The following is a 25,883-nucleotide window of genomic DNA, read 5'->3' as shown; positions in this document are numbered from 1 at the left end:
TCCCAGGGGGTCCTTCTGGGACCGCCTAAGCAACACTAGAGGGTCAGAGTATTTCTACCCTGCCCCCTTTACATCTTTCACACACTTATTTCCCTTTCTTAATCAGCCTCGCTTCTACCGAGGCACAAAATGGCTGCCAACAGTTCCTGGTTTCGAATGTAGACAGACACTTGACAGCCAATTAGCATTCAGCTCGTGATCGGGAGGGTGCGCGCTCGGTTCGCAGAGGGTGCGCTCAGGGTACGCATAGGGTGCGCGGATCCTCCATGGCCATAGATATATCTATCTTTTTAACTCTAATTTTCTCAGGAACTACTGAACGGATTTACACCATTTATGCAAAAGGCACAAGTCTGAACTGAGGACTACCTCTTTGCCAAATTTGGTGTAATTCCGTTCAGCAGTTCGGGCTGTAGCTGCGTCAACAGGTCCTATGGGAAATTGCATGGGGAAAACGTGTTTTGGGACCCCCCTTTTTTCTTGGCTCCCGCTTGACGAATCACCACGAAACTTTCAGGATAGGAGCAGCCCGGAGCTGGCCAAAAGTTGGGGAAATTTCACGAAGATTCGTCAACCGGCGCCAGACTTATTGGGAATAGAATGTTGCGGATTTCCTATGAAAGATAGGTCCTAACTATAACTACCTACTATATATATATATATATGAATATATATTATCTACTGGCGGTCGTCAGTATAGAGTTATAGTTAGGACCTATTTTCCATTTTCCATAGGAAGTTCACAACATTCTATTTTCAATAACTTTTGCGCCGGTTGACAAATCTTCGCGAAATTTTCAAAACTCGTGGGGCGCTCCGGTCCGCTCCTATCTTGAAAGTTTCAGGGTGATTCATCCAGTGGGGGCCGAGAAAAAACATGTTTTCCCCATGCAATTTCCCATGGGAAACTTTAGCCGGGGATACAGCCCGAACTGCTGAACGGAATTACACCAAATTTGGCAAAGAGGTAGTTCTTTGTTCAGAAAGAACCCTTTTTGTTAAATGGTGTAAATCCGTTCAGTAGTTGCTGAGAAAATCAAAAGTAATAACATATATATATCTATGGCCGCGCAGGATCCGCGCACCCTCCCGATCGCGAGCTTTATGCTAATTGGCTGTCAACCCTCCAAACCAGGAAGTGTTGGCAGCCATCTTGTGCCTCGGTAGAACCGAGCCACAAGAAAACAGAAAAAGTAATGCGCAAAACGCAAAAGGGGGCAGGGTAGAAACAACCTGACCCCCTAGGCCTGCTCAGGGGGTCCCACAAGAACCCCCAGGGCCCAAAAAAGCATTTAAAAAAAAAAACAACAGCGAGATTCGCACACCCAACGCGAATTTCGGCCGAAATTAAAAAAAACAACCGAAGCACAGGTTCCAGCGCTTCGTTAATATTCAGCCCCCGGGTGGGCCAAATCCTGGGGGCAAAATATGTATTGGGATGAGGCAAGCCCCGGCGGGGACTGCCACCCCCCGGGGCTTTTAAAACATATTGGCGGGGGGGCTCACAGCTCCCCCCTGCCCCGGGGACCGCAACCCCCGGGGCTTATTAATTACATGTGGGGGGGCTCAAAGGCACCCACAAGCCCTGGGGACCACCACCCCCGGGGCTATGTAGATGTTGGGAGTGGGGCCACGCGGCCCCCCTCCTGGAGCCTGTGATGGCCCTGGGGACCGCCACCCCCCAGGGCCGGCTCCTGCAGTGTCCCGGGGTGCCCACCCCCGGGACACTGCAGTTTGCTATGGCAGGGCGGGAGCTGCCATAGCAAACTGCTTTGGTATTTGGAAATTTCCAAATACCAAAGCAGATTGCTTTTCCACCCGGGGAGTTGCATCTTAGCAGCTCCCCATGTGGAAAAGCAATGCCGGCTCCCGCAGGAGACGGGGAGCCGGCTGGGACCGTGGGGCATTGGGGCTTCCCCCACGGTTCCCAACGAGGTGGCCAGGCCCCGGGGGATGGGGTCCAAGGGGCCAGAAGTGGCCAGGGAGGGGGGCCACGCGCCCCCCCTCCCGAATAGTAATTATAAAAATAAAAAAACTTAAAGGATGGCCCCGGGGGATGGGGTCCCCGGGGCCATAAATGGCCTTAGGAGGGGGGCCATGCATCCCCCCTCCAAAAGCATATAAAAAAATGCTCATGTCCCGGGGGATGGGGTCCCCGGTGCCCGGAAATGGGCACGAGAGGGGGGCCCACGCGGCCCCCTTCCCATTAATAACAATTATTTTTTTTTAACATTGGGGGTCAGGCACCTGGGGGATGGGGTCCCCAGGGCCCAAAAAAAGTAAAAAGAATGGGGGCTACACAGCCCCCCTTCCAAAAAAATACATTTTGAAAAAGATACGCGATTGTGCCTAGGCCCCGCCCCCTCATGGAACAACTCTGCAAAAGCGCCCTGTAGCGCGTTTTAAATTGGGGAATTAAATCCCCTTCATTACTGGGGGTCCCTGGGGGCCAACTAGCCCACCAGGAACCTCCAGTATGCGTCATGGAGCTGCGTTGCAGAGAGGTGTCCTGAGGCCACGCCCCTTTTTACACCTCTCTGCAACGCATCTCTGTGGCGCTTAATGGAGGTACCTGGTTGGTTAGTTGCACCCTAGGGACCCTCAGGATTCAAGGGGAGTTAATCTCCCAACTTAAAACGTGCCACGGGGCGCGTTTGCACAGTGGTGAAGGGAGGGGGTGGGGCCTGAGGTGATATGTGTGCAAACACGCCCTGTGGCGCATTTTAAGTTGGGGAATTAATCCCTCTTCAATCCTGAGGGTCCCTGGGGGCCAACTAGCCCACCAGGTACCTCCAGTAAGCGCCACGGAGCTGTGTTGCTGAGTGTTGTAAAAAGGGGCATGGCCTCTGAACACCTCTCTGCAACTCAGCTCTCTGGCGCACACTGGAGGTACCTGGTGGGCTAGTTGGCCCCCAGGGACCCTCAGGATTGAAGAGGAATTAAGTCCCCAAATTAAAAAGCGCCACAGGGCGTGTTTGCACACATGTCACCTCAGGCTCCGCCCCCTTCCTTCAACATTGTGCAAACGCGCCCCGTGGCGAATTGTAAGTTGGGGAATTAATTCTCTTTCAATACTGAGGGTCGCTGAGGGCCAACTAGCCCACCAGGTATCTCCAGTATGCGCCAGGGAGCTGCGTTGCAGACAGGTGTTCAGAGGCCATGCCCCTTTTTACAACACTCTGCAACGCAGCTCTGTGGTGCTTACTGGAGGTACCTAGTGGGCTAGTTTGACCCTAGGGACCCTTAGGATTCAAGGGGACTTAATCTCTCAACTTAGAACCGCCACAGGGCGTCTTTACACAGTGGTGAAGGGAAGGGACGGGGCCTGAGGTGACGTGTGCAAACACGCCCTGTGGCGTGTTTTAAGTTGGGGAATTAATTCCCCTTCAATCCTCAGGGCCCCTGGGGGCCAACTAGCCAACCAGGTGCTTTCAGTAAGTGACACTGCTCTGCGTTGCAGAGAGGTGGTGCAGGCCGAGCCCCTTTTTACACCTCTCTGCAACGGCGCTTACTGGAGGTACCTAGTGGGCTAGTTTGACCCTAGGGACCCTCAGGATTCAAGGGGACTTAATCTCCCAACTTAAAACGTCCACAGAGCGTGTTTGCACAGTGGTGAAGGGAGGGGACGGGGCCTGAGGTGACATGTGCAAACATGCCCTGTGGCGCGTTTTAAGTTGGGGAAATAATTCCCCTTCAATCATGAGGGACCCTGTGGGCCAACAAGCCCACCAGGTGCTTCCAGTAAGCGCCACTGCACTGCGTTGCAGAGAGGTGGTCTAGGCCGTGCCCCACTTTTTACACCTCTCTGCAACGCAGGTCTGTGGCGCTTACTGGCGGTACCCAGTGGGCTAGTTGGACCCCAGGGACCCTCAGGATTCAAGGGGACTTTATCCCCCAACTTAAAAGGCCCACAGGGCGTGTTTGCACACATGTCACCTCAGGCTCTCCCCCTCCCTTCCCCAGTGTGCTAAAGGCACCCCGTGGTGCATTTTAAGAGGTAGTTTTAATCCCCCTGCCCTATTATATACTAGGGGCTTACAGAGGAGGTCATGCTAATCACAGGGGGACCCCAACGCCTAGTGTTCCCTAGTGTATGTAGGTGTTTTCACTGTATTCTAAGTGTCTTTTAACATTGCACTGGCACTAGGACTGGTTAGTCAGACTCAGTTACCACCAGTACCTGACTGAAAAAGTTGAGGGTACAGGATGATTTTGCAACAAGGCTTCTTTCTGCTCCTCTGTTGGTTCTTCCTGCACATGTCTTGCTTCTCCCTGTACTTTTCTTCGTCTTTGTGGACTTCTGTTACTTCTTTCTGTGCATATTTTCTTCTTTCTTCAGATGTCCTACCTCTGTAGGCATAGTTAGAAACTAGCATTTAAAAAACCTTTGAAATTCACTGAAAAAAACATAGGTTTCAGGCACGTTATAGTTAGAAATTAGCATCTAAAAAACCTTGGAAATTCACTGAAAAAACCATAGGTTTCAGGAAAGTTATAGTTAGGAATTAGCATTTAAAAAACCTTAGAAATTCACTGAAAAAAACATAGTTTTCAGGGGCGTTATAGTTAGCTGGACATTTCACTCGTACAAAACCATTGAAATTCCCCCGTTATAGTTAGTTCAGCTAACTATAACTCGCGCGCCCGCAATGCACTGCTGATGACGTCACATATTACATCACTCATGGCATGGTCAGTGACATCACTCATGACATCACTGATGACATCTCAAATGACATCACTGATGACATCACACATGACACATCACACATGACACACACACACATAATTATATGTGTACATATTTATATATTGATTGCACCATCCAAGCCCACAAAATTGCCTCTCACATTTTGGCTGAAATGCTTTGCATTCTTGTTAGAAAACCCACAAAGTACCACATCAGCAAGGTCCACATCTAAGGGAAGGACTAGGTGTGGTCTCTTACTGTCACATTCCTACCATTATTCTATCTACATCAGGTGAATTGCATTTTGTAAAGCCGAATATTCATGGTTCCTCATTGCAGAGCACTTTCAAGATTCTAGATGGGAATCAATGTCTGAAAAACTAGACAGTTCACATATTCTCTCGAGTTACAGGTGTAGAAGGACTTCTAACAACACCAAGAGTGCATTAAGTACACAAAAAGGGATAATTAAGCATTTGGCCGAAGAGCAATTTGTTGGTCAAGTATTAATTTGCATTGAAATGTCCCGCCAAAATAATTTTGGGGAGTTTGAAAAGAAGGAGGTGCACTTTTTAACAGCAAAAATGCATTTCTCATAAACTTGCAGTACCATGTTTGCTTTATTCACCTAATTTTGATTAGCACAACTTGTAAATTGAAAATAGTAAAGAATGAATTCAACAGACTGTAAGCAAATTACCTGATTTTGAATAGTAAAATCTCTCACTGAAATTGATTTCTTATTTGGCGTAATTAAAAGCCTAGCACTTCACTCATGCTGATAGAAACTTTGGCTAGGTGGAGATAAAAGAGTGAGGCTGAGGGTAAGTACCTGAATTTAGGTCCAAATGTGGCCAAATGTCTATTTAATGCTGAACTTTATGATTACCATATCTGCTAGTGACACATTCACTGGGCCATGTCATGATCCTGATTCCACTTGAGCATGCATCTTTGTTCAATGAAATTGTACTGTCAATGATGTATATTAAAACTTGGTAATTCTATGCGTTAGTAAACGACTGCAGAGAGCACAGCTTTGTGTTTCCTAAATGTTTTGCCTGCAGCTCTTGCAGTAACTATTGTATGATGGAGTTAGTGTATCTGCTGCGACTCAACCTAAGGAAAGGGTTAGTATGAAAGTCATTGTGTACCTTTTGGACCCTGCTGACATTAAAGCGTTACCCCATTGTCCCACTATTATACATTACACAGCTCCATTTTGCTGCTTGGGGAAAAGGAATGAAGTGGAAGCTACAGAAAGTAAGCAGGGTTCTTAGAGGTCCAAGAGCCCTCTTTACTTCTTTTTGCTGTCTTCATGATCCTCAAGCCTCTTATTGTAGGGTGGTAGCAACCTATCCTTGACGTCCATACCCTGCAAACAGCATCATTTCCTTGAAGATGGGTACCTGGCACCAAATTGTGCTGTTTTACAGGCACATAAAAAGATCAGGATACGGCATCAATCTTTTAAGTTGCACACATTTTGTCTTTTCCACAAGTCTTAGATTAATTCCTTCTTTGCAAAGCGAGAGACGAGTACAAGCTTCGATGTTTCCTCAAATAAGCAGCTCCCTCCTTTGCATGAAGATAACTGGGTTATGTGTCTGTTATTGTGGCATGCAGAAAAAATGTCAGAAGTTCGAATGGCAGAACAAGCTTCAACTGTACCAGAAAGATATTTGCTTTCTGCCTTACTCTAAGAGAGGATGACCTTCTCTCACAATCTAAAAGCATGGATGCAACACAAGAAAATGATCGCCAGGTTCTAACTGACAAAAGGAGAGGGCATTTATGACCTAGAGAAGCCAGTTGCCACTAGCAACACAGTGACTTTGATGAAAAGAACAGCAAAGTGAAACACATTTTTTTAACTTTTTCAAGAAAACATTTATTTAAGGACAGCAAACTAACACATGCATTAATTTAATTTCACATTTACTTACAGAAAGCTTTTTGTGACCCGTGCTGAGAGTCAACACCACTAAGTGATAGCAGTAGTTAACAAGCATTTGCAATGCAGTCGGTCTCGCCTTTGGGACCTTATATGTATTTAGCTATGCAGCACATTAGCCTGGGTGCTGAAACATCTACTGTTCTTTAACATGGAGGGAAAGTAAGCACCATACTGCGTGACACAAAAGGTATGGGAACACATGGAGAGAAATATTGCCTTTCAACATGAAATGGTATAGTCCAAAGCTCTGTTTTTGGTATAAAATCAGGGCCTTCGGTGGTCATATCACTGAAAATTCAAGATTTGAAAAAAATATTATCGTCTAACGGTGCTCGTGGAAGACAATTTCTATGGACTGGATTCTAGAGAATGCTAAAGTGATTCTGGTATTTTTCTGACCTCTGCTGGTCTTTTCCTATCAAGAAAGTTAAATAGAGGCAGTTGCCAGAAAAATTAAAAAAAATAAAGTCCCTCAGCAGAAAGCAATTCTGGTATTTTACTGACCTCTGCTGGTCATTTTCTATCAAGACAGTTAAATAGAGGCAGTTGAAAAGAAAAAAGTCCCTAAGCGGAAGCAGACAAGTCCTAGGGCTGATCTCCACAGCCCACAAAGTACATACACATATAAGTATATACTAAAGTATATACAAGACGTCTTGAATGCCCAACCTAAAAAGGGCAGGAGGTCAGATTGAGGGCTGACTGTAAAGGAGGATTCTGCAGCTCAGAAAGACAACACACCATTTAGAGGTGCTATAAAACCATAGGCAGCAGGAAGGGAAATTCACATTACTGATTGGGATAGTCAGTTTGTGATGGTGGGGGAGCAGATTCAAGCTACCTGCTCCCAAGCTACCCCAATGTATTCGGCACTGAATCAGCATTGATATCTACAAGGGATGATATCAAAACAAAGGTTGGCTGAAATGAGACACTCCTCTTACTTGATCGCTCATCTGTCTTTGATACAGGTTACCACTCTACATCACTATAGAGACATGATGACATGGCAGGGCAAATAACCGTCCTGAAATGGTTTCCATCATACCTCACTCATTAGCTCACTTCCTCTTTTCTCCTCTAAACAATTAAACTCAACATTTGGCATTCCAGAAGGTTCAACCACTGTTTACCTTGTATTCAACATCTTCTACAGTTCACCACCTCACCTCATCTCCTCTCCTTATTTATCCTCAAATGTTACAACTATGGTTGAAAAATAAAAATCAGCAGAATGGGATTCCTGAACCATATGACGATGCATAGAAGCCCTTGACCACTGGGTGTTAGCTAGCAACCTCAAGCTAAACACTTCAATAACTGAGATTGAAATGTGGGGCAAATGGATGAACTTTTATTCTTTAACCATTTTGCCTCGGGTACTAGGATCCCACCATCACATTCAGATGACCTACAGCACCCAGGTGTGTTTTTAGACTCTAATTTATTCTTTATACCACAAGTAAATTGAGTGACCAAATAAAGCTTTCATAGAATGATATACCAAATTTTCTCATATCATATTGTCCCTCAAAAGGTTCAATCTACCATCACATTAGTATTCCCCCATCTTGACTATGGCTACGGAATGTATCTTGGAGGAACCTCTACTTATTTTTTTTATAGAGAATTCAAAAGAGAACTACCAAGACAGTGTATCAGTCTACCAATGCAAGGCTATATCACCCCTGGCATTGTATACTAGTAGCTAGACATTTCCACTTCAAAGAAATGTGCATTGCTCATCAAGCAATCCATAGGACAGACACATCTGTGCTGTAGGCTGGCCATTCCATTGAACGTGCCCCACTTTAACAAATCTTTCATGTAATGGGAGCTCCCTCCCCATCCATATAGAAAAAGTATGGAACTCGGTGTATGCATAAATACAAAGAATTTACATGTACTGCAACATGGTTCTTCCTATCTATTTAATTGCAATATGCAGAAGACTGTTAAACAAACTAGTAGGAAGGTATGCATGAATGCATCAATTATCACTCTCTCGGAACATCTCAGGCTAATAAGCCACAATATGTGCTGCACCATGTTTTTGAATCTCATACAAGTTACCCAACATCTCCCATGTAGGCCATTCTACTTCCAACATACTTAAAAACTCAACACAGAAAGGACGTCCAAGAAACTGATCAGAATTGGCGCGCTTCATAGTCAGGGATATGAAGCACTATAAAAATACTGCAATGCAATACAATCTAGCTATGATGACATGCCACTGTTTGAAATACACTGAATCATCTAGTCGGATTATAGTCCAGTAGACAACTGAAAAGTGTATTTTGTCTTTGGTAACTATTGATAATTCAGTGTGTGCCATACTTACAGGGTTCGCAGTCCTTCCATGCCCCGGAACATTCCACTCCGGACTGACTCCAAATGATTGGCTGTCAGGTGCAGCTCACTTACTGACACCGCTCCCTCAAATGCCCCATCCTCGATCTCGCTTATTTTATTGTTACTCAGATTACTGCGGAGCAATTGAGTAGAACAAAAAAAAATTATAATATGCTACCAAAATCACTTTTAGTTTTTAGTTTTTCACTGTGATATACAAGAGGAACTATTAAATATCATATATCATTTTCTGGTAAAAAACAAATCCTGTGCAATATAGGTTAAAATCCTGTAGATCCCGCAGTAGAATTCATGACTTAGGGGCATTACAAATACTTTTTTGAAGAGATTTCTAAATCTTATGAGCAGCAACTAAAAAGATGCAAATGCAACCACTCAGATTTGAACTCTGAATACTTCAAGGCTCAATACATTTTTTTAATAGAGTTTTATATAGCGCAAACTTGACCTGAATCGGGTATCAGAGCACTTTACATAGCAACAGTTGTGTTACATGAAGACACATTCATTTCTGTTAGGCAAGGGGAGATTAAGTGATTTGCCCAGAATCACAGGTTGTTCAGCGTCACTGCCGAGACTCGAACCCGGTTCCCCAGATTCGAGGTTGACCGCCCTAGTCGTTAGGCCAACTCCTCTCTCTGGACACTGCTATGCATTCTATGCCAAGTATCAATTTCCTTTACAAATTGTTATCATTCAACATTTTTCTTAGATATGATATAGTTTATCACTTTCTAGCACATGGACTTTGTAAATGTCTAGAATATGCACTCTGCGGCAGGAGAACTGTAGTTTTAGAAAACATTTACTCTGTATAGGTATTTATCATAATTGTATGTTTGTATCTTAATAAAGTCCTGGTCCCAAAAAGTGCAAGTGGCTGCCACCTATATATACTGGCAAAAATTAGGCACTGTTCAACAATGAGCATTAACTCACTGGGACAACTTTCTGCTTTAACACTACCCGCTCATTGTCTTACTGATTATAAAACCTCTATAGATGGGGAACTTCTTAAGCTTAATGCTAGCAACTTTTGACATTTGCTTTGCAGTCAAGTGGCAGACTGTATAGACTCTCAGTAACATAAGACTTCTTTATTTTGGGTTTGCTCTTTACTGGCACTAGCAGGTTGCAGTCATTTTGATCTCCATTCATTCACATGTTTTCAGCATGTATCTTACTTTGTTACTGAACAACATCGTCCTAATATTAATTGTTTTACAGTGAATCTGAATGTTTTTTTGGTCTTCCTGGACTCACATTTTCTTGAGGTGTGGAAGTTTCCTGAAGATACCTGTTGCCTCTAATACTGAAATGTCATTGTTGTTCAGGCGCCTTTGGGGAAACACAAAAATAAGAAAAATTACTTAAGTTCCCTAAGACAAGTAGAAGCAGAATTAAGATCCAGCTGCATGCATGCACAAACACACACACAAACACACACACACACGCACACACACAGTAGTACTAAAGCACCTCACACCAACAACTATAATCAGTTAGTATACAATAACAGTTCTGAAAGGGAATGCTATATTGAATATTTTGAATAAAGAGCTAAAAGATCTGTTTGTAATGATGTCTTGTCTGTAGAAATGTGTGGTGGTTCATTTAATAACCATTGTGCTACAGAAAAGAAAAATAGACTCAACTGTGGGCATGACTGCAGACAAAAGAAACTACTTTCCAAGTATGCCATATACCATTGTGGTGCCCTCCAAGTGTCCACACCCCTTACCGCCTATGTGTGTGAGTGGGTGCATGCATTTTTGTGTATCATATGGAGTGACTAGAGTCTGGAAGGATGTTGAGCTATCCACCCATGTAAGATTGATGCTAGAGACTGGATAAGTTGTGATTTTTCAACTCTCAGATGACTTGATTTATAGGTTATGTACTCAATCGTGTTGCATCTATTAGCCTAGGCAAAACTGCTGCATGAAAGGGAGTGCGATGCTACACATATTGCCATAAAATTAATTGTTTTGTAAGCAACTGTCCTAGAGATGTACCTAATCAAATACCTGTCAAGGCTGGCTCTGCATGTATTGTGAAGGGCTTTCCTTCATCCCACAAACCACTTGTTGCCCTAATTAGTGAGATAGTTCAGTAAATACCTGTGCATAGATTTTTGAATGCATTGTTTGTGTACAGGTTTCGAGATTTAATGTTAATAAACATGTGGTTGCTTAGTTATCTGTAACTGAATATGAATGTATCTTGCAAACAGATTTTGTAAATTTGCTACACCTGAATTCTGGTGTTGCAATGTGTGTCCTTGCTCCAGCAGGAGAGTTAAATCAAGGGTACAACATAGCTTTTTCTAGATTACTGAGCAGATATGCCACATATTCATACATTAACATTTAGGTCATGACACATGGGATTTGGGATGTACGCTTCAGTTAAAGTGGGGATGAGTTGCACTTACAGCTCTGCCGTGGACTGCGGGATCCGGTCTGGTATCTTGGTGAGTTTCAGATTGGAACACTCCACCACGTTCGACTCACATCTGCATTTTGGAGGGCACACAACATCACTGTTGCACTCACTGTTCAGCTGATAATCTTCAGTTCCTAGTTCAATTAAATAGACAATGGATTATGAAGGGCTGTGGAAGTCACTGCAGTCTCCCACTATTCCTGTGGATTCAAATGGAAAGTGTAAGATTGGTTGATGCAGGGTTATTTAAACATGGACATTTACCAGTATACATATTCTAGAGTCTTTCAAATGTCTGAAGGTATTCTTCGAAAACAACAGTATCAAAATTGTCCAATTAAGAAGGTCTATAGGTATGCATTCTTAAGTGAGGACACCACAGTCAGACAAGAAGTCCACCAATGTGCAAACCCATTTTGATTATAGCAAATGAATTTGGAGGTCATAGTGTCAGAACTGAGGGTCTTGGTTCTAGTGATGCTCTCTTTCGTATATGAAGCAGGTAATGGGAAAAGATCATGCCATGGCAAAATTATTAAATTCCTTCAAACATAGAAAGTCCTCTTTTTTAAAAAACGCACAAAACTCAGATCACAATCAGCATATTTACAATTTCCAGAGAAGGAGGCATGCATTAAACATCAGAGATCTAGATTTTCTCCTGAGCATTTGCGAGGTATTGTTTTCAAGAAGGGGCCAATTTCATTATAGAGTAAAGCAGAGAGTGTTAATGAATAGAACTGACCCATCACACTGCTTGTAGGCACTCTGGATGCCTTAGCCTTCTCACTTGGAATATAAATGAAAGGGATGCTACCCTCTTGTTAATGCATTAATTATTGGAAACGGCCTCTGTCATAGGATAGTTTTTACAAAAGAATCTCTTGTGGCACTGTACTTAAAGGAGGGCAGAGAAACAGGAGAAACTAACCAGGCATATTTCAAATATTAAATATTATCTTCAAACACATACCCACAGATACATGTATTCGGGGCTGCGCAGTACAGGTACCTTTTTTCATATCCTATGGGAATGCCCTCTTGTGTATCATTACTGGATGAAGGTAATACGGCTTATGTCAGTTGTCCTGGGACAAGAAATTCCCACAGAAGCCAGATGGCACAAACTGTGTGTCACGGGGGAGCAAATATGGCCACAATACCCAAATCTCTGGCTAATGGTGACCAAGAGGAACATTGGCCGGGCTTGGGGGGCGGCTCTGCAGCCGAGTGTGGATCAGTGGAAAGCTGACTTGGATTGGTGCTGTATAGCGGAAAAAGTCGTATATGAGAGCAGGGGCAGCCCCAAGAAGTGGGAGAAGGTGTGGCATCATTGGGCCACTCAAAAGGGTTTGTAATGTAATGGGAACGGAGAGGTGGGCGGGGGGTGGTACGACCACCAGATGGCGCAGGAACTTCCGTAACAGCCTGTATTGTACTGTCAGTCCGGGGATCCAGCAAATAGATTGTTCATGAAGAAGATCTGTATTATACAATGATTTTGCCATCCATGCTCTCTGATTACTGTACTGCACACTGCACTTTGTTTTAATATGTTCAATAAAAAGACTTGTTAAAAAAATTAAAATTAAATATTATCTTCAAGAAAGAGCGTGTCTAATTGAACCTTTGGGTAGGTGCCTTTTTGCATTTCTAGACATTTTTCATCAAAATGGGTTCCCATTGCTCCAGATAAGGCTTCTGTGGACCAAAAGCCATCGATGCCACCAGAAAAAGAAATAAACATCAGAGAGGGAATCTTAAAGTGACGATTTAGTGAACCAAATGCTGACTAAGTCCAACGCCAATTCAGATGACTCTTTGGGATAAGAAAGCCATAAAAACAGACAGAGGTATGGTGAGCATCATAAACTCTAGCTCGAGGTCTTCACCAGTTAGGAAGATGCCAAGAAAGGAATTAAGAGAACATGTGGACAACTCACCTATAAAAATAGAGATTTTCTCAGTCAAAAAAAATACATTTCTATCTAAAATATAGTGTTTCTTGTCGTAACTAATGAGTGAAAAAAGGGAGCTGAAGCAGAGCTATATACACAACACGTGAAAGGCCTGCAGCTGTCTCTACAGCAACCAATGAAAGGATGTTCTGGTCCTACCATCTTGTGGCGAATTTTCCCTTCACTACTGGAGTAAGAAAGTGACAGGACCTTAGCATATAGTTAGCATGAGATCATTCGCTCGCCATGTTCCCTCTTTGTACTTGAGCCTGTACGTCACCTCTACCTGAAGAATCTTTGTCATACTCTGGCATAACAAAACATAATGTACTTCATAATTGTTTCTCACCTGGGATGAAATACTGCTCTTTAGCTGTGGAGAAAAACAATAAATGTAGAATTAATTACAAACATTTATAATTGAATAAAAATGTTTGTACTATCAGCGAGAACATGGCATGAGTATATTTTGCATCTCTCGTGCTACAGTTTTACAATTTATAAGGCTGAAACTATAAATATTGTATGCACCCTCCACAAAAAATTCTGAAATGTTACCGACATAGTGTATATGTTGCTGCTGTAAATAAAAAAAAAGAATTGTGACCTATACACAGGGCCACGGGAATTATATGGCAATAAAAAAACAAATTATGCAGCAGGGTAACCTAAATAATGTGCAAAGGAAAAGGCCAACTATGCAATAGATGTGGTTACAGGTAACTTTTGAGGCATATTGTGTGAAACGACTATCTGTATAGTCATACATTTTAGCACATTAAGTTCAGAAGAGGGGATTCCTGTGAGCGGATTCTGCGCAGCTCAATCATGGGTTGTGGTTCCTGCGCCTGGCATCACCAGGTGTGGGAACGAGGGACCACATTTTACCTGCCAGAAAATCTGGCTCGTAAAATCGCCTTTGAAATGGGTTGCAAAACTGCCCAGTCTCATTCCCTGCTCCTTAGGTCCCTTTTCAAGGCTTGTGGGAGGATGTAAGGCTCCTGCCACGTAAAATTCTCTCATTATCTCTCCAACCTTCCCCACCCATATCTGCCAACCCGCACCACCCTTTCGCCTACCTTTGACACCTGCTTGAAGCAGGCAGCAAATGTGAGCGTTGATCCCCATAGAAAAGGGAATACCACCTGGTAAAACTGGATCTGCACAGTTACATACCATTCCGTGGGGATAAACTTATATCTGACTGGTACTACTGCATGGTACTGGGTACAGAGTTTTCACACTACCAGTACCATGCAACTAATCATCGGTACTTCGTTATTGATACAAACTAGATCTCAGTAGTCCAAAAACTACACACAATTAGCAGAAACAATTTGAAATTCTATTCACTTAGCATTAATGATTTTGTCTGAAATGACAGGGCCACCATTTTGTCAATGCTGTCATCTCAAAGTAGTACCAGAGAACTTAAGAAAAGTGTTCTCAGTGGAATACAACCTTGTACAAACACTTATTTGAATAGAATGCATCAACACTATGATTATACACATGCAAGAAATCTTCTGCTGGAGCTCAATTTTGCGTTTATTCTGCGTTTCCTGAAACATCTCTTTTCGGTAAGAAGCTGGCATTTGGAATATCACATGTTCATCAAGTAATTGCCTTAGAACAAGGAACTTTAAAATTCATAACATCGGCCTTAAAAAAATGCAAAACACCTGGCATTTACTGTCCTCTTTACTTAACCGTTGGTTTGAGATCATTTGAATGTTTATATGAATTTTCACCAATAATGAAACATAATATTTCTCTAATAAAATATCAGTCTTTATTAGACTGGTGCAAATGTATTTAACTTTGTAGAGGTTTTGTTGCATATTGAAAACAAAAAAAACACTTCACTCAATCTTAACTACATTATGGAAGCTACAACCGTCAATGAGAAATCTTTACCTCCTTGATGAATAAATACAGCAGTCAATAAGTGAAAGTTGGCCAGCCTGACGAGCAGTGCTGAGTTTGTAAAAAAAAAAGTAAGTGTCAGGGCTCTCGTCGGGAGGCCACTGCAGCTTGTACCACACATTGCACATGTCACTCTGCTAATGATAGTAACAACACAACTAGTAACCATGACACTACAAGTGTGTCAGTTCAGACTATTTCAGGCCTCCAAAGCTGTAAGAATAGCTTAGGCGGCAGGTAATGCTTGTTTTTAATGTAAATTAAATTAATAAATACATTTTGTTCTGGTCATTTCTTAATTAGCCAAACAGCGCCACCTTGTGGCAGACTGTCACAAGCACAGGTGTTGAGAATTAAGTGCCGGTGCTAAACACCTGAAACCACCGGCTCAAATTAAACACTTGTGACGAGGTTTGTATATGAGGTATTTATATGCAGAATTTTTACTTATAGTTCATCTGTTGGATATAAAAAAATATTTGGTAATAATATGCAGATTATGTAGCAATAGATAGAACATATGGCAAATGCACGAACTTCATATTCATACAGATTTCTAAGTAGCTACTGAATCCTTTAATTCCATTGATCCTGCATGTACAAAATATAATAGTGTGCTCTCATTTTAATAATTTAAAAGATAACCTAACATTCATTCAGATACAATAAATGCAGAACAAATTAAAACCGACCAGTTATATGTTAAAAGGCCCGAACAACCCAAAATATGACAATTAATGTATTAGACTTTAAAAAACACAACTATTCCCTCTTGCGATATTGATTTTTTATACTTAATAAATAAGTAATTACATTTATATGTTTCTCAACATCATATCTCCAAAACTAGGCACTATAAAAATATGTCTTTACTTAGAGGACTTATGGCAGACGAATAACAGTGACTTGGCTACGCATTTCTAAAGGGATCGGCCTGATCTGGCCATCAAGATCAACCACAGTTAAAGTTAGTGCCTGACAGGATGAGTCATTGCTTGATCTTGAAATCACTTCAGTGGAGCTAACTATTCATGAGTTCGAGTTCACCTACCTAGAATGGTGAGATTGCTTGTTTTAATAGAGTAAGTCTATGTTTTGTGTAAACACTGGCTTGGCTAAACGTGGCATTCAGTGAGAAGGTACATGCACTGCCTCAACAGTGATTTAATTAATTATAGCCAGGTTCTTTAACCCTACACGTCCATATATACAGTAGACGCGATTCACATGGGGAAAAATTAAAAAGTAAACACATTTGCTCTCGCACGATCGCTTTAACAATTGGAGGAAAATAGCGACTTTCTTGGAATTCTCAAATAGTTCCAAGAGAACTTCTGGAATATTCTTACAGTTCTAGTTTTCCAGCAGTATGCATTTATATATGCAGAATTGCACTAAGGGAACGTTAATCATCGAGACATGCAACATAAAAGTGCACTACCACTTGTAACTTATTTTCTTAACAATGAAAATATTTCCGCATAGAGAAAGCTCTGTCACCCAGCTTCTTTAAACAGTGGGTGTTCTCTTGCCATTCCCAGCCAGGAACCACAATATCTCTAGCCCTTGACAGAGGTGAATTTGTGTATCTTTCCAGGGTGGACTTCTACTTGAAAATTTCTGGTCGTTACACACAATCTTATGAGATTGTGCGTCCTCAAAAACCTTTTCAAGTGGTCCCAATTAGGAATACCACAAACTCACCTCTAAGTAAGTTTGCAAATGAGAAAAATCCACCACTGGTAGAATTTCTTTATTTGAAAATACAGTTTACTCACTGAATTTGCCACTTGTCCTGATTCCCAGAGTTACAATTAGGTGTAACTTTGAACATATGCACATACACAATTCTGTAAGGCGCACAAAAAAGTCTGAATTGATTTTGTTTTACACTATAAGGGCCTTGATTACGAGTTTGGTGGGAAAGACCAGCAAACCTGCACAGAGGGTAACTATTGATTCAATGGTGTTCTGTAAATAACACGTGTGTAATGACATTGATTATGAGTGTTGGAACATGGCCCTCTCTGAATGGTCACCCCAAACTTTTTGCATTCCTTCCGCTTTTTTTCTGACCTTTTTGTTGGCTTTAGGACTCTGAGCAGTTTACCACTGCTGTCTAGTACTTAGGTGCATGTGCTCTCTGCTCTAAACATGGTGTAAATGGTTAAGACCTGTCTGGCATATTTGATTTACTTGTAAGTCCCTAGTAAATTGCACTACCTGTGCCCAGGGCCTGTAAATTAAATGCTACTAGTGGGTCAGCAGCACTAATGTTGCCACCCACAGAAGTAGCTTTTAAAACATGTCTCAGGCCTGCCACTGCAGGGCCTGTGTGTGCAGTTTACTGCCACTTCAACATGGCTTTTAAAACTCCTTGCCAAGCTTGAAACTCCCCTTCTATTACACCTAAGTTACCCCTAAGGTGGGCCCTAGGTAGCCCTAAGGGCAGGGTGCTGTGTAAATGAAAGGTAGGACATGTACTGTGATGTTTTGCATGGCCTGGTAGTGACATACAACCTATCTCGTTTTTCACTACTGTGAGGCCTACTCCCCTCATAGGTTAGCATTGGGAATTCCTTATTACATTTTTAAGCTGTGATTCCTGATAAAAGAAGGGTAGCTGTTTCATGTTTTACATGGTTGGAATGGTAATGACAAATCCGCCTTACTGGTAAAGTCGGATTTAGCATTACTATTTTAGAAATGCCACATTCAGAATGTGGACATTTATCTGTGCTTATAGCTCTGTGTGCTTTCCAGCCTATCTCAAATACACGTCTGGGGGTGGTGAAAGCTACACTTTGTGCAGTTCCTCTAGACAGCCACAACACTGGAAGGATAGGTGTGTCTGAGTACCCATCTACATACATCTGTGTTCTGATGGCCTTGCATGGGCAGGAGGTAAGGGAGGGGTTAATCTTTCATTTGAATAGGCAGTGTCCTGTCCCCACACAGAGGACTGATTACCCCACAACAAATAGGCTGGCCGACAGGGCTTGGTTGAAAGGGATACTTGTGTATACCAGAGATCTGCTTTGAAGTCACTACTACATCAGAGGCTCTTTTGGGTATGAGTACTGGGTCTCTGACTCTATCACATCAGACACTACTGAAATTGTAACTGAAGCTCTGCCAGAAGAACTGCTGTGCTGCTTAAAGGACTCACCTGGACTGCTGATCTGGAAAGCCTGCTCTTCTGTTTATTGCCATGCTGCTCTCTGACTCTGCTGAAGGAGAGCTGGACTCTGCCTTCACTCCAAGTGATCTCCAAAGGCGTGTTGGCTTTCTGCCTGCTGCTTTAGACTCAGGGATATTAAAGTCTCTACCCCTGCTCCTTTTCCTGGCTCACTGGAAGTGCCCCAGATGCTTGCAACACCGATTTCAACTCATCTCCTGTCTGCTTGTAGCAGAACTGGCACATAAACCCTGTTGCGAAAGTAACATAGTCGCAATTGCATCAGAATCAGTGCTTTGGCTCCAGAGAACGATGTACTGGACAGCGTATCACCACCGCTGCAGCTTGGTGAGATCGACAAATCCCCTCGACTGCATGGCAGAATCCGCCTCATCGACGATGCCTCTTTACTCCGGCACCCGTCTTTGTAACTGACACATCGCCCTCACTGCATGGAAAAGATCGACATATTCTCAAACTGCAGGCCTCGACATCGATTCGACACATCTTTTTGCAACCAATAAAGGTACTTTGTTCACCGGGGCCTGTGTGGATCCTGTAGCCAGCCGGTGCGCCATTAGGGTTGGCCCAAACTTTGACTTTGCCCAGGCCCAGAGTGATCTAAAGTAACCTTTTTGGCCCTACTTGCTTCTAAAAGTTTTACTGCATTTATTACTTTAAACTTCAAAATCTCAATTTATATACATTGGATTTTTGTCGTTTTGGTCTAGTTTTGTTCAGAATATAATAATCTGTTTTTCTAAACCTATGTGGAGACATTTTGTGGTGTATTCATTGTGCTACTGTGTGTGTGAATTCACAAATACTTTACACATTGCTTCTTTAGATAAGCCTGACTGATTGTTCTGTGCCAAGCTACCAGAGGGTGAGCAGAGGTTATCTTTCAGTGTGTATCTAGCTTGCCCTGACTAGAGTGGCGGTTCCTGCCTGACCTGGGTGCATGCCTCAGCCAACCAAGAATCCAATTTCTAACAGTGAGTTTTTACCTTGCACTGTAGAATTGTTATTTAGTGCATTTGTTTAATACCAAATGTGTGCTATTTAGCTCATGTGGTAAATACGGCACCAGATAAATAGCACCTGTGCCAAAAAAAAGGAAGTGGCCATTTTCAGGCATTGGAAGCACTTGGAGTGAAGAAATGAATCCCTGGAAAACATAAACAGTCAGAGAAACACACAAAAGGACCTTAAGACAGCCCAAAAGTACACAAACATGGAAAGCGAGTATCCCGAAATAGATGTCTTGGCCAATGAGGTGGTAAGACACCATGACTATCTAATGTGCCATCTCATGCTGAATATGCCACCACAAACAATCAAAACATGCCAGTGGAAGGCGATAACAGACAAAATCAATACTGAATCAACATAACCACATGATGTTGAGAACATTAAAAACAAGTTCAAAACATTGAAATGTTAAGTACTTAATCGAGTTGCCAAGCATAAGCACTAAAGCATGGCAGGTGGTCATAATTCTCCACCGGAAGCTGCGCAAAGAAACAATTATGACCATCCGCAACATGTCTGGAGAGAAAGACATGAAAGAAGGTCTGGAGGCCGGAGAAATTGTAGTCAAACGACATGAGATTTGTAATGGAAGTACTTGTAGTTGTTAAAAAGCTGACTTGGCTGACAGACATCATCATTGTGAAGCGTGAGCGATGTAATTTGTTACACATGTTCACATTGAAACATGCATGTGATATCATAGGGGCAAATATCTCTCTAATGGTATTGCTGACATCTATTGAGATTGGACTATGACAGTCCCAATGCATTGTAATCTTAATGATGAAGGGTTGATTTACTTGCCCAGTAGGTGATGTGTTATCATAGTTGCATGGTGACCATAGTTGTATAGTTACTAAAGTTGCTTCTCATCAGTATCATGACACTGTGGTTTCATCCAGAGCACCTAACACAGCTGTTCAGTACACCCAGAGCCACATTACACAGCATTTGCACATAAATAGTGATTTTTTCTAATGGTTTCAGCGCACTCCTACCTGTCTATGTGAGACCACTAGATGTAAATGAGTGCAGTAAATTGGCCCTAGGGTGTCACCAAATACTGATGTGGCACAGATGTTTACTTTGCTGGCATTAGCTCTGTGGGTGTCGAAGGGGAACTGTATATGCTGCTCACTCACTCTCTGCAAAGCACCAATCACTTAGCAGAGTGTTTTGCTAAATATTGACTGAGAAATGCCTCACACCAATCCTACTATCTGCTGTGTGGTGCCTGTTCCAAAGAATTGTAGCGCTTGTTAGCATTTTCAGGAATTGCCTATGGCAGGAGGTCCCTATGTTGGGCTCCAGGTTATTCGTAATGATGAAAATATGTTTTATCCTGTGTTGCTGTGCATTTGAGGTCATTCATTGGCTACCTGGTTTTCATCCTCATACTGCATGGTTTGTTGTAGCAGAACATGAATCTGGGAAAGCCTTATATACTGACGTAGCTGTGCTGCATCCATGATTGTGTCCTGCAGAAGTATGAGCTGCTGCAATCAACCTGTCGTAGTTTCATCTGTCCACAGCTGTTTATGTAGGCCTAGCCTTGTGTATGTCAGTTTTATTTTTCAAGCTCAAAAAATGCATGGACCGTGGGTTGTTTTTGCATTATTGTGTTGCTCTTTGTTTTGTTGTATTGTTTTCTAGCTTTTCTTTAATTCCCTACAGTTTTAGGATTTTTTACAACCTGGATTTGACTGGAGATATTTTTAGGTGGTATTTTCCACTGATATTTAATGTCCTCTCCTACTTGTAACTGGGGGTTGTTTACTGAATGCCTTATTTTTCGCATGCAATAAATATCACATGTAGTAAATAGCACATACGCTTAATAGCGTACGTAGACTAAAAAGTTGGTATTTAGCAAATGAAGATCTGGTTACAGTCTAAAAGATAAGGCTATTTCCAAACAGGCTCTAAAAGAGTTTAAAAAAAGACTAAGATAAAGCATGCCAAGTTTTTGTGGGCCATGATTAGATAAGCTGACAGTTCCAAACAGAAAACCTTTAAAGTTGTAAAAGCGTTTCTCAAGCCTGCATCACTAGGATTTCGTCTGCTCAAGAGCTGTATGATAAACTGTCCCCATTTTTTCAAGATATGGTAGACAAAATGTAACAATAATTTTGTAAAATAGGACCTGTTCCACTTTTGGAATCGGGGTACTGTATGGCTCTCAGTAAAGTCTCTTGTTCTTTCCTTTGTTTCAATTATATCTCTTTAGAAGAATTGCAGCTGGCAATTTTGCAATGGAAATATGGCTTTCATTTTGACTCCTGCCTGCCTTTTGGCATCTGCTATTGCTATCGAGGCTACCAATCCTGTCCTAAATCAAAAATGTAATTCATTTCTCTCTTCTGGGATAGTCCCAAAGTGTTGGAAACAAGCAGCAGTGATTTCTCTGCTCAAATAACCTACAGCTGATCCAACAAAGATGGACAATTTCAGACCCATCTTCTTAGTGCCAGTCGCCTCCACAATGGTTGAGAAACTGGTTAATCACCAGTTAAATAAGTACTTGGAACAACACAAATTGCTGCATACATCTCAATCTGGCTTTCACCCAAGGCACAGTACAGAAAGAACTCTGCTTGAGGTTTCGGAATCTATTAAGACCTTTGTCAATCACAGTCAGATGGCACCCTTGTCTTGTTGGATTTGACAGTGGCTTTGAAACCATCTCACATTGCATTCTGTTATCCAGATTAGAAGAATTAGGGGTGGGCAGCTTGCACACCAACAGGCTCAGTCTTTTCTTTCGGACAGGAGTCAATCAGTCATCCGTGAGCTCTTCACCTCCTCTTTAAAATTGCTTAAATATGAGGTTCTTCATGACTTCTCGTTGAGCCCCACACTGTGTATATGGTACCTTTGGCTGCCATTATTGAAGTATTTGGCATTCAGCTTATTCTATTAATAGGAGAAAAGGAAACAGTTGGGTTACTTTCCTTTAAGAGATGCCTAATGGAGGTGTGGAATGGATGAACAGCAATTGTCTGAAATGCAACTCCTCTAAGACAGAGATTCTTTTGTTTGGACACACCTCTACTGGCTAGTCTTATGACTGGTAGCCTGCTGAGCTGGGCCCTGCTCCAATGTCTACTTCTGTAGCAAAACATCTTGGGGTCAAGTTTGACAAAAAACTCTCTTTTCACCCCCAGATTTAATCGGTGGCTAGGACGAGGATTTTTTTCGATCCGTACTTTGAAGAAAACTTTGGAATTCACCCAGACAGAATCTCACAAAACATCATGCATGTGGCCATTACTTTTAGACTTGATTATGTGAACGCTTTGTATATGTGTTTGCCTAGCTATCTGCTTGATCGCTTGCAAGTCATTCAAAAAGCTGCTGCTAGGCTTGCTAAAATGTCATCTAAAGGAACTTTACTGGCTCCCTATAAAGAAATGTATTATTTTTATAGCTCAGGTCATTGCCTTCTGCTTTTTTCATAAAGTCGCCCCATGTATATCTGCAAAAGGCAGTGTCAATATTTGCCTTGTTAGATCAAAAGATGCCTCACTCTTGCAGAGCCCTTGGGGAGGCCACTCTTTCACCTACTTGCCTGCTAAGGCTTTGAATGAGATGTGTATCTCCCTTTAGCAAATTACATAGAAAACTTGTTAGGAAACAATTGAAGAATAGCCAATGATTGGTCTAATTGCTCGGTTCCCTTTTTTGCTTCCAGCGCTGGGACACCTGGTTGGCTGCTGTGCGCTTTATAAATTGGATTGATTAATTGATGTGCGAAGTATCACATGCAATTTTTAAATTGTGATCAGATGATTTGTTAAAGTCATGCTCTATTTACCATGGCACGCAGTAATTACCACTATGCCTAACTCATAATCAGGGCCACAGTCTCTAGAGATGTGGTAGAATTAGGGCCTTATTTAGATTTTGGTGGATGGAATACTCTGTCAAAATGGGATGGATATCCGTCCTCTGTATCACAAGTGCTGCAGGCTATAATGCACTTACAAACGGTGGACAGGATATCCCTCACGTTTGTGATGGAGTATATCATCTGCCAAACCCTACATAAGGTCCAAAGTATAGAAAACTGGGCTTCTGAAACAAGCTTTCACACTGAGATCATAGACTGACAGCTCAGGAAGCAAATGCAGTTCGGGATCATAAGTTCTGTATTTTCTATGTTTTATCTCTCAGTTTACTCATTCGATTGGCTCATGAAGAAGAATTTCCATACACTTGCACATTACTCGCCTGTACACATCACTGCATTTGAATGTCAAAAAGAGTCTTTCTTCGTCAAAACAGAGAATAAAAGCACTTGGCATTTAATGAGAATGTAGGAACAAAAAACATTACTTCTATAATTAAAAGACTCAAAAATGTAGCTCAGTCCTGCCATTGCATTTATGAAAAACTATACCAAACTTGGAGGCACTAACCAGAAACAAGCCACCAATGGTGACGGGTAACTTTAGCAGGGATGGGGCGGGGGGCTCAAACGCACACACATACACACTCACCCCTATGCATTCACACACACACACCCATTTACTCAAATACACATACATTCATGCATACATGCACACACACACACACACCAAACATCAAGAAACAAAACTTACCTTCATTGCAGCTCTCCGGGAAGGAAGCCTCGGAAGTCCCAAGAGGACCTTTGGTCAGCCAATGAGGGAAGGCAGCAGTCCCTTACTCATCACAGTGTGATGGGGTCAATGAGACTTCTGCCCCCACCCCACTCTGTGACGAGGGCTTAAAACTGAAGTGCCCAGGTCCGAGGGAATCAGTGACACTCCCCCTTGTCATGAGGGGGAAGGCACTTTTGCCAGGCTGAGGAGGTCACACCCACAGGGTTAAGAAATCCTCAACCTGGCTAAGTCCAGCTCAGGCAGCCAAGAGCCTGCACATTAAGCGCATGTCTAACTCCTGGCTGCCTAACCTGAACAAGCAGAGCAGCAGCTCCCAATCTGTGCACCAATGCACTCTGGTGTGCCGTCCAAATTAGCCAGGGGCGCCATGACCTATCTGGCAAACAGCAAAGATGCAGGTGTACAAAGGTCTGGAAAGTCGAGGCGAGAAGACTGCTGTCATTATTGACTTGGGGGAAGCCTTGGGGAAACAAGTGAGTTAAGGGCGTCACGGGATTTGTAGAGAATATGAAGACAGGAGATTCTGTGTTCTTTTGGGGTGGTACATTCTGGACCAAGCCACAGGAAGATTATTAAACCATATTGTTACTGAGAAGAGGCTGGATGTAAAATTCCTATCTGTAATTTTTCGCTGATGGTGTGGCAGAGTGGAGAATAAAAGCAACATGTGTATGAGTCTCTTTGCGCCAGCCTTTGTGCCCGGGAGCCCAACTTCATTTTGAGCAGGGCCTACAGATGTGGGGATGGAGAGTAGGGGTTTCCCACAGCATACCAGTTCGTGGGAAATGTGTAGAGTACATTTTGAAGCTAATATGCAGTAATAACAAATGTCAGTTCTTTCATGCAATGACTTTAAAAGGGCCCAGAAGGCAATGTGATGCTGACTAAAAAACCATCATTGACAGCTATTTCATGGGCCTTCTCCTCGCCCCATAAATATACTTTGACTAGGGTAGGCATTTGAATTACATCGTAAACAATTGATATCCCTTAGGTAGAACGAATCTCAATCATTTAAAATTGCTTTATTTAATTTTTATGCAAAGTTTAAGATTTCTAAAAATCAGTTTATCTTTAGGAAAATAGTGCAGTGGAGGCAATTAAGTCCACAACAAGAGATTTCAGACCACAACGTGCAGTAGGAATTTTGCTGTTAAAAGTATGCACAGGGGTGAGTCAACCATTTAATGGTGACATGGGATCATAATAACGCAATCCATTATCAGTAGTTCTGATTATGCTTCCCTCAGATGGATGATGGGCAGAGAATGACCTTCAGTGATTTGAACCTATAGCATCTGGGCTACGGACAGCTTTCTGCAGCAGTCGCTCAAACTACTATACATATATGGCCATTATAACTTAATATCTCGCATACAAAACATCTCTTCTTCAAACCTTATTTGTGCAGCTTGGATTACAGCTAATCTCTATTTAGCAGACACTCAGAAGGGACTGGCCTAGGGATGAGCATGAGGTGTGAATTACTTAATCATCAAGGGCTTCCTAAAACTAACTTTAAACCTAGACATGTCTGTATTAAAAGCAGTGCAAAACCAATAATATGTTTATTTAGCCTTGTGTCAGAGCATAAGTCCAAAAAGGCCCAGTGTCACATATGACATCAACCAGTCTCTATTGTTATGCCAACAACACTGCATTTATGGGGTATTATATT

The 25,883-nt window shown here is 42.3% G+C and overlaps 1 protein-coding gene across 1 annotated transcript in view; it reads right to left on the bottom strand.

Annotated features, from left to right (window-relative positions):
* The window catches only part of SLIT1 (slit guidance ligand 1), a 789,534-nt gene that overhangs the window by 228,469 nt on the left and 535,182 nt on the right, over positions 1 to 25,883 (bottom strand). The window contains exons 15-18 of the mRNA XM_085606416.1: positions 13,776 to 13,799; positions 11,458 to 11,602; positions 10,287 to 10,361; positions 8,992 to 9,135 (exon numbers count right to left, since the gene is read on the bottom strand). Of these exons, the coding sequence (XP_085462542.1) occupies positions 8,992 to 9,135; positions 10,287 to 10,361; positions 11,458 to 11,602; positions 13,776 to 13,799 (388 nt within the window). The remainder of the gene's footprint in view (positions 1 to 8,991; positions 9,136 to 10,286; positions 10,362 to 11,457; positions 11,603 to 13,775; positions 13,800 to 25,883) is intronic.

This window comes from Triturus cristatus, chromosome 1_2 (genome assembly GCF_964204655.1).
Source record: "Triturus cristatus chromosome 1_2, aTriCri1.1, whole genome shotgun sequence".
Classification (NCBI taxonomy): Eukaryota; Metazoa; Chordata; class Amphibia; order Caudata; family Salamandridae; genus Triturus; species Triturus cristatus.
This window is presented reverse-complemented; position numbering and strand designations above follow the sequence as displayed.